This window comes from Melospiza georgiana, chromosome 34, assembly GCF_028018845.1.
Source record: "Melospiza georgiana isolate bMelGeo1 chromosome 34, bMelGeo1.pri, whole genome shotgun sequence".
Taxonomy (NCBI): Eukaryota; Metazoa; Chordata; class Aves; order Passeriformes; family Passerellidae; genus Melospiza; species Melospiza georgiana.
In genome coordinates, this window is record NC_080463.1 from 47,546 (window position 1) to 56,869 (window position 9,324).

General features: G+C 62.6%; 1 protein-coding gene across 1 annotated transcript in view; it reads left to right on the plus strand.

The window, feature by feature from the left end:
• The window catches only part of TAF6 (TATA-box binding protein associated factor 6), a 29,827-nt gene extending 21,273 nt beyond the window's left edge, over window positions 1-8,554 (plus strand). Inside the window, 8 exon segments of the mRNA XM_058043080.1 lie at window positions 344-418; window positions 1,168-1,293; window positions 3,123-3,155; window positions 3,157-3,297; window positions 4,933-5,106; window positions 5,403-5,441; window positions 6,853-7,476; window positions 7,548-8,554. Coding sequence (XP_057899063.1) covers window positions 344-418; window positions 1,168-1,293; window positions 3,123-3,155; window positions 3,157-3,297; window positions 4,933-5,106; window positions 5,403-5,441; window positions 6,853-7,332 — 1,068 coding nt within the window. The 3' untranslated portion in view covers window positions 7,333-7,476; window positions 7,548-8,554.
• Window positions 8,555-9,324: the final 770 nt, after the last annotated feature.

Genomic DNA, 9,324 nt, shown 5'->3' on the forward strand with positions numbered 1-9,324 from the left:
TTTTGGGGTCAAAAATTGAGATTTTGGGTCACAAATGGGATTTATGGGGTTAAAAATGGGATTTGTGGGGTTAAAGATGGGGTTTATGGGGTTAAAAATGTGGATTTGGGGTGTGCAAGAACTTCAGCACCAGCACCAACAGCCAGTCCTGATCACCAGGACCTTCACCAAGGTGGGATTTTGGGGGAAAAAATGGGGATTTTGGGGTTTGGGTTCAGGATTTGGGGTCCCAGTTTGGGGTTTGGGGGTTTGGGGTCCCAGTTTGGGGTTTGGGGGTTTGGGGTCCCAGTTTGGGGTTCGGGGTCCCAGTTTGGGGTTCGGGGTCCCCCCGGTGTCCCCCCAGAGCTGGGTCGATGACAAGACGCCCTGGACCACGCGGTACGGATCCATCGCGGGGCTGGCGGAGCTGGGACACGACGTGAGTGACACCGGGGACACCTGGGGACACTGCAGGGACATTGGGGACACACCTGGGGACAGCTGGGGACACCTGGGGACAGCTGGGGACAGCTGGGGACACACCTGGGGACATCTGGGGACATTGGGGACACACCTGGGGACATCTGTGACACCTTGGGGACACCTGGGGACACACCTGGGGACACACCTGGGGACACCTGGGACACTGCAGGGACATTGGGGACACACCTGGGGACACACCTGGGGACATCTGGGGACACCTGGGGACACCTGGGGACACTGCAGGGACACCTGGGGACACACCTGGGGACATCTGGGGACACCTGGGGACAGCTGGGGACATCTGGGACACACCTGGGGACACCTGGGGACAGCTGGGGACACCTGGGGACACCTGGGACACTGCAGGGACACCTGGGGACACACCTGGGGACATTGGGGACACACCTGGGGACACACCTGGGACACACCTGGGGACACCTGGGGACACCTGGGACACACCTGGGGACATTGGGGACACACCTGGGGACATCTGTGACACCTTGGGGACACATGGGGACACACCTGGGGACAGCTGGGGATATCTGTGACACCTTGAGGACACACCAGGGACACCTGGTCGACCCCTGTGTTATGTCCCCAGTGTCCCCAATGTCCCCAGTGTCCCCAAAGTCCCAAACACCCTGAACCCCCCCAATGTCCCCAATGTCCCCAGTGTCCCCATCGGTGTCCCCGCGGTGTCCCCAGGTGATCAAGACCCTGATCCTGCCGCGGCTGCCGGCCGAGGGCGAGCGCGTGCGGAACATTCTGGAAGGGCCGGTGGTGAGCACCATCGACCGCATCGGGGCCGACCACGTGCAGAGCCTGCTGCTGGTGAGACTGGGGACACTGGGGACACCTTGGGGACACTGGGGACACCTTGGGGACATTGGGGACACCTTGGGGACATTGGGGACACTGGGGACATTGGGGACATTGGGGACACGGGGTGAGCACCATCGACCGCATCGGGGCCGACCACGTGCAGAGCCTGCTGCTGGTGAGACTGGGGACACCTTGGGGACACCTTGGGGACACTGGGGACATTGGGGACACCTTGGGGACATTGGGGACACCTTGGGGACACCTTGGGGACATTGGGGACACTGGGGACATTGGGGACACTGGGGACATTGGGGACACGGGGTGAGCACCATCGACCGCATCGGGGCCGACCACGTGCAGAGCCTGCTGCTGGTGAGATTGGGGACATTGGGGACACCTTGGGGACACCTTGGGGACATTGGGGACACCTTGGGGACACTGGGGACACTGGGGACATTGGGGACATTGGGGACATCGGGGACACGGGGTGAGCACCATCGACTGTATTGGAGCTGACCATGTGCAGAGCCTGCTGCTGGTGAGACTGGGGACATTGGTGACACTGGGGACATTGGGGACATTGGGGACATTAATGGGGACACTGGGGACATTGGGGACACGGGGTGAGCACCATCGACCGCATCGGGGCTGACCACGTGCAGAGCCTGCTGCTGGTGAGACACTGGGGACACTGGGGACACTGGGGACACCTTGGGGACATTGGGGACATTGGGGACACCTTGGGGACATTGGGGACACCTTGGGGACACCTTGGGGACATTGGGGACATTGGGGACACCTTGGGGACATTGGGGACACCTTGGGGACACCTTGGGGACATTGGGGACATTGGGGACATTGGGGACATTGGGGACACGGGGTCAGCACCATCGACTGTATTGGAGCTGACCATGTGCAGAGCCTGCTGCTGGTGAGACTGGGGACATTGGGGACATTGGGGACACCTTGGGGACATTGGGGACACTGGGGACATTGGGGACACCTTGGGGACATTGGGGACACTGGGGACATTGGGGACACTGGAGACACATAAGGACAACCTGTGTCCCCAATGCTGTCCCTTTGTGTCCCCACAGAAGCGCTGTGCCCCGGTGCTGGGATATCCCCATCATGTCCCCATGTCCCCAATGTCACTCTGCTGTCCCCAATGATGTCCCCAATGTCCCCAGTGTCACTCTGATGTCACTCTAATGTCACTCTCCTGTCCCCACAGAAGCACTGCGCCCCGGTGCTGGCCGTGCCGATGGTGTCCCCAATGTCACTCTGCTGTCACTGATGTCCCCAATGTCCCCAGTGATGTCCCCAATGTCCCTTTGTGTCCCCACAGAAGCACTGCGCCCCCTGCTGGCCATGCCGATGGTGTCCCTGCTGTCTCTCTGATGTCCCCAATGTCACTCTGATGTCTCTCTGATGTCCCCAATGTCACTCTGCTGTCACTCTGATGTCACTCTGATGTCCCCAATGTCCCTTTCCTGTCCCCACAGAAGCACTGCGCCCCGGTGCTGGCCGTGCCGATGGTGTCCCTGCTGTCACTCTGATGTCCCCAATGTCACTCTGATGTCCCCAATGTCACTCTGATGTCCCCACTGATGTCCCCAATGTCACTCTGATGTCCCAATGTCCCTCTGTGTCCCCACAGAAGCACTGCGCCCCGGTGCTGGCCGTGCCGATGGTGTCCCTGCTGTCACTCTGATGTCCCCAATGTCACTCTGATGTCCCCAATGTCACTCTGCTGTCACTCTGATGTCCCCAATGTCACTCTGCTGTCACTCTGATGTCCCCAATGATGTCCCCAATGTCCCTCTGTGTCCCCACAGAAGCACTGCGCCCCGGTGCTGGCCAAGGCGCGCGCCCCCCCCCGACAGCCCCGAGTGTTACCGCGGCGATTTCGGGTACCTGGGGGGGCTCCTCTGCTCACACGTGGTGAAGGCGAGAGCGCAGGCGGCGCTGCAGGCCCAGCAGGTCAACAGGACCACGCTGACCATCACCCAGGTGACACTTGGGGACATTTGGGGACATTGGGGGGATTGGGGGGATTGAACTGAATGGGGACATCGGGGGGATTTGGGACATTGGGGACATTGGGGGGATTGGGGACATTTGGGACATGGGGGGCACAGGGGGCCCTGCAGGCCCAGCAGGTCAACAGGACCACGCTGACCATCACCCAGGTGACACTTGGGGACATTGGGGACATTGGGGACATCGGGGGGATTGAACTGAATGGGGACATCGGGGGGATTTGGGACATTGGGGGGATTGGGGACATGGGGGGCACAGGTGGCCCTGCAGGCCCAGCAGGTGAACAGGACCACGCTGACCATCACCCAGGTGACACTTGGGGACATTTGGGGACATTGGAGGCATTGGGGACATTGGGGGGATTGGGGACATTGGGGGCACAGGTGGCCCTGCAGGCCCAGCAGGTCAACAGGACCACGCTGACCATCACCGAAGTGACACTTGGGGACATCTGGGGACACTTGGGGACATGTCCCCAGTGTCCCCCCTAATGCTGTCCTTGTGTCCCCAATGTCCCCAATGCTCCCCAATCCCCTCCACATCCCCAATGTCCCCAAACCGCATAATGTCCCCAATGTCCCCACTGTCCCCACTGTCCCCAATGTCCCCACTGTCCCCAGTGTCCCCACTGTCCCCACTGTCCCCAGTAACTGTCCCCTGTCCCCGCAGCCGCGCCCCACGCTGACGCTGTCCCTGTGTCCCCACTGTCCCCAATGTCCCCAATGTCCCCACTGTCCCCAATGTCCCCAATAACTGTCCCCAATGTCCCCTAACACTGTCCCCACTGTCCCCGCAGCCGCGCCCCACGCTGACGCTGTCGCAGGCCCCGCAGGCCCCAATGTCCCCACTGTCCCCAATGTCCCCAATGTCCCCAATGTCCCCACTGTCCCCACTGTCCCCAATGTCCCCTAACGCTGTCCCCACTGTCCCCAATGTCCCCAATGTCCCCACTGTCCCCAATGTCCCCAATGTCCCCAATGTCCCCACTGTCCCCAATGTCCCCAATAACTGTCCCCAATATCCCCAATGTCCCCAATGTCCCCACTGTCCCCAATGTCCCCACTGTCCCCAATGTTCCCAATGTCCCCTAACACTGTCCCCTGTCCCCGCAGCCGCGCCCCACGCTGACGCTGTCCCTAGTGTCCCCACTGTCCCCAATGTCTCCAATGTCCCCAATAACTGTCCCCACTGTCCCCAGTGTCCCCAATAACTGTCCCCAATAACTGTCCCCACTGTCCCCAGTGTCCCCAATAACTGTCCCCAATAACTGTCCCCACTGTCCCCACTGTCCCCTAACGCTGTCCCCACTGTCCCCGCAGCCGCGCCCCACGCTGACGCTGTCGCAGGCCCCGCAGGCCCCAATGTCCCCACTGTCCCCACTGTCCCCAATGTCCCCAATAACTGTCCCCACTGTCCCCACTGTCCCCAGTGTTCCCACTGTCCCCACTGTCCCCAATGTCCCCAATGTCCCCTAACACTGTCCCCTGTCCCCGCAGCCGCGGCCCACGCTGACGCTGTCCCTGTGTCCCCAGTGTTCCCACTGTCCCCAATGTCCCCACTGTCCCCAGTGTCCCCAATAACTGTCCCCAATAACTGTCCCCGCAGCCGCGCCCCACGCTGACGCTGTCGCAGGCCCCGCAGGCCCCGGGCGCCGCCCCGCGCCCGCCCAGCATCATCAAGGTGCCCAGCGCCATCGCGCTGCCCGTGCCCGTGCCCGTGCCCACGCTGGCGCCCGGGCGCCCCGGCACCCCCACGCAGCCGTCGCCGCCGCCCCCCCAAGTTCATCGTCATGTCCTCGGCCAGCAGCGCCGGCCAGCAGGTACGCTGGGGACACTGGGGACAGCGAGGGGACATTATGGGGATTGGGGATGTTGGGGACAGTGGGGACATTGGGGGGATGTTGGGGACATTGGGGACATTGGGGATGTTCAGGACGTTGGGGGCGTTGGGGACAACGGGGACAGTGGGGGACAGTGGGGACAATGGGGACATTGGGAGGTTGGGGACATTGGGGACATTGGGGGGACACTGGGGACACCGGCACCCCCACGCAGCCGTCACCACCGTCCCCCAAGGTCATTGTCATGTCCTCGGCCAGCAGCGCCGGCCAGCAGGTATGGGGACAGTGAGGGGACATTGGGGGGACATTGGGGACATTATGGGGATTGGGGATGTTGGGGACAGTGGGGACATTGGGGGGATGTTGGGGACATTGGAGACACTGGGGATACTGGGGACATTGGGGACATTGGGGACATTGGGGATGTTCAGGACGTTGGGGGCGTTGGGGACAATGGGGACAGTGGGGGACAGTGGGGACAATGGGGACATTTGGAGGTTGGGGACATTGGGGACATTGGGGGGACACTGGGGACACCGGCACCCCCACGCAGCCGTCACCACCGTCCCCCAAGGTCATTGTCATGTCCTCGGCCAGCAGCGCCGGCCAGCAGGTACACTGGGGACAGTGGGGACATTGGGGGGACATTGGGGACAGTGGGGGGATTGGGGACATTGGGGACATTGAGGGGATTGGGGACAGTGGGGACACTGGGGACATGGGGGACATTGGGGACATTGGGGGGGTTGGGGACATTGGGGGGACTGGGGATGTTGGGGACATTGGGGACACTGAGGGGATATCGTGGATGTTGGCAAAAATGGGGGAAATTTGGGAAAAAATGGGATTGGGGACATTGGGGACATTGGGGACACTGGGGACACTGAGGGGACATTGGGGACAGAGGCAGGGTTACAGTGAGGGGACATTGGGGACACTGAGGGGACACAGGGGACACAGCACGGGGACATTGGGGACACTGAGGGGACATTGGGGACAGAGGCGGGGTTACAGTGAGGGGACATTGGGGACACTGAGGGGACATTGGGGACACAGGCGGGGTTACAATGAGGGGGCATTGGGGACATTGGGGACACTGAGGGGACATTGGGGACACAGGCGGGTTACAGTGAGGGGACACTGGGGACACTGGGGGGACATTGGGGACACTGAGGGGACACTGGGGACACAGAGGCAGGGTTACACTGAGGGGACATTGGGGACACTGAGGGGACATTGGGGACACAGGCAGGGTTACAGTGAGGGGACATTGGGGACATTGGGGACCCAGCACGGGGACATTGGGGACAGAGGCAGGGTTACACTGAGGGGACACTGGGGACACAGCAGGGTTACAGCGAGGGGACACTGGGGACACTGAGGGGACATTGGGGACAGAGGCAGGGTTACAGTGAGGGGACATTGGGGACACTGAGGGGACATTGGGGACACTGAGGGGACACTGAGGGGACATTGGGGACACAGGCGGGGTTACAACGAGGGGACATTGGGGACACTGAGGGGACACTGGGGACACAGGCGGGGTTACAGTGAGGGCACATTGGGGACACTGAGGGGACATTGGGGACACTGAGGGGACACAGGGGACACAGCACGGGGACATTTCACACATTCGGTGCCACCGCGGTGCCACCCCCCGCCGCCATTGCCGTCCCTGTCCCCAGGTGATCACGCTGAGCACGTCGCCCGCGCCCACGGCCACGTCGCCCGTCACCAGCACCGTGCCCAGCGTGCAGCCGCTGGTCAAGCTGGTGTCCCCCGCTGTCCCCAGCAGTGCCACCGCCGCCGCCAGCAGCAGTGCCACCCCCGGCGGTGCCACCACCGCCACCGGCACCGGCAGCAACGTCACCGGCGCCGTGCAGAAATACATCGTGGTGTCCCTGCCGCCCGCCGCCGCCGCCGCCGCGGGTGACGCGGCCAAGGGTGGCACCGCCGTCACCGCCAGTGCCACCAACGCCACCAACGCCACCCCGCCGCCCGCGCCGCAGCTGTCCCCGAGTGCCGCCACCACCGGCGGCTCCCCCGGTGCCACCGCCGCCGCCGCCACCAAGGGTGAGGCTGCTGGGGACAGTCCCCAAGGGGCCGGTGGCAGTGCCACCCTCAGGGCCAGCGCGGGGACACAGGAGCCACCGGCGGGGCAGTGACGGCGGTGAGGGCACCGCGGTGGCACCCGGGGACGCCAGAGGGGCACCAAAGTGTCACCACGGGGCACCAAAGTGTCCCCAGAGGGGTCTCAGTGTCACCAAGGGGCACCAGAGGGGTTCCGGTGTCACCAAAGTGTCACCAGAGTGTCCTCAGTGTCCCTAAAGTGTCCCCAAGGGTCACCAGAGGGGTCTCGGTGTCACCAAAGTGTCCCCAGGGTGTCCCCAGAGGGGTCTCAGTGTCACCAAGGGTCACCAGAGGGGTTCCGGTGTCACCAAAGTGTCCCCAGGGTGTCCCCAGTGTCCCTAAAGTGTCCCCAAGGGTCACCAAAGGGGTTCCAGTGTCACCAAAGTGTCACCAGGGTGTCGCCAGTGTCCCTGAAGTGTCCCCAAGGGGCACCAGAGGGGCACCAGAGTGTCACCAAGGGGCACCAGAGTGTCCCCAGAGGGGTCTCAGTGTCACCAAGGGTCACCAGAGGGGTTCCGGTGTCACCAAAGTGTCCCCAGGGTGTCCCCAGTGTCCCTAAAGTGTCCCCAAGGGTCACCAAAGGGGTTCCAGTGTCACCAAAGTGTCACCAGGGTGTCGCCAGTGTCCCTGAAGTGTCCCCAAGGGGCACCAGAGGGGCACCAGAGTGTCACCAAGGGGCACCAGAGTGTCCCCAGAGGGGTCTCAGTGTCACCAAGGGGCACCAGAGGGGTTCCAGTGTCACCAAAGTGTCCCCAGCGTCCCTAAAGTGTCCCCAAGGGTCACCAGAGGGGTTCCAGTGTCACCAAAGTGTCCCCAGCGTGTCCCTAAAGTGTCCCCAAGGGCCACCAGAGGGGTCTCAGTGTCACCAAAGTGTCACCAAGGGGCACCAGAGTGTCCCCAGTGTCACCAGAGGGGCTCCAAAGGGTCACCAAAGTGTCACCAGGGTGTCCCAGTGTCACCAGAGTGTCACCAAGGGACATCAGAGGGGTCCCAGGGTCACCAGAGTGTCCCCAAAGTGTCCCCAGGGGTGGGGTCTCAGTGTCACCAAGGGGTCCCTAAAGTGTCACCAAGGGGCACCGGGGTCCCCAAAGTGTCCCTAAAATGTCCCTGGGTCCCTCCGTGGGGACAGAGGGTGTCCCCAAAAGTGTCCCCAAAATGTCCCCGGGTGTCCCCAAGATGTCCCCAAAATGTCCCCCCGGTGTCCCCCCGCACGGGGGCTGTGTGGAGCTCAATAAACTCCCAGTTCATCCCAGTTAATCCCAGTAACATCCCAGTTCATCCCAGGGCCTCCCAGTGTTTGCACAAGCCCCGCCCTTTTGCACAAGCCCCGCCCCTTTCACGCACGGAACCCATTAAGCCCCGCCCATTCCCATATGTGGCCATCCAAGCCCCGCCCATTCATACATTAACCACTAAGCCCCGCCCATTCCCATATATGGCCATGTAAACCCCGCCTCTTTATCACTGTGATCCCACAAGCCCCTCCCCTCTCGGCCAGGCCCCGCCCCTTCATGCATTTAACCAAGTAAGCCCCGCCCATTCCCATATATGGCTGTCTAAGCCCCGCCCCTCCCTCCAGGCCACGCCCCCTCCCCTTTCCCCCCCTTTCCCAACCCCGAAATTGCCCAAAATCGCCCCAAATTCCCCCTGGGAGGGGGCGGGGCCGCCCCAGTTCAAACCAGTGGCTCCCAGTGACCCCTCCCCCACTCCCGGTGACCCCTCCCCCACTCCCAGTGACCCCTCCCCCATTCCCGGTGACCCCTCCCCCATTCCCAGCGACCCCTCCCCCATTCCCAGTTCAAACCAGTGGCTCCCAGTAAGTCTCGCCCTCCTCTCCCAGTAACCCCCCCAACCCCCTCGAGACCCCCCCAAAATCCTCCCCAAATCCTCTCAAGACCCCCCCAAATCCCCTCAGGACCCCCAAAATCCTCCCCAAATCCCCCATAAACCCTCTCAAGACCCCCCCAAATATCCCCAAATCCCCCCTAAATCCCCTTTGAACCTCCCCAAAACCCCTCAGGACCCCC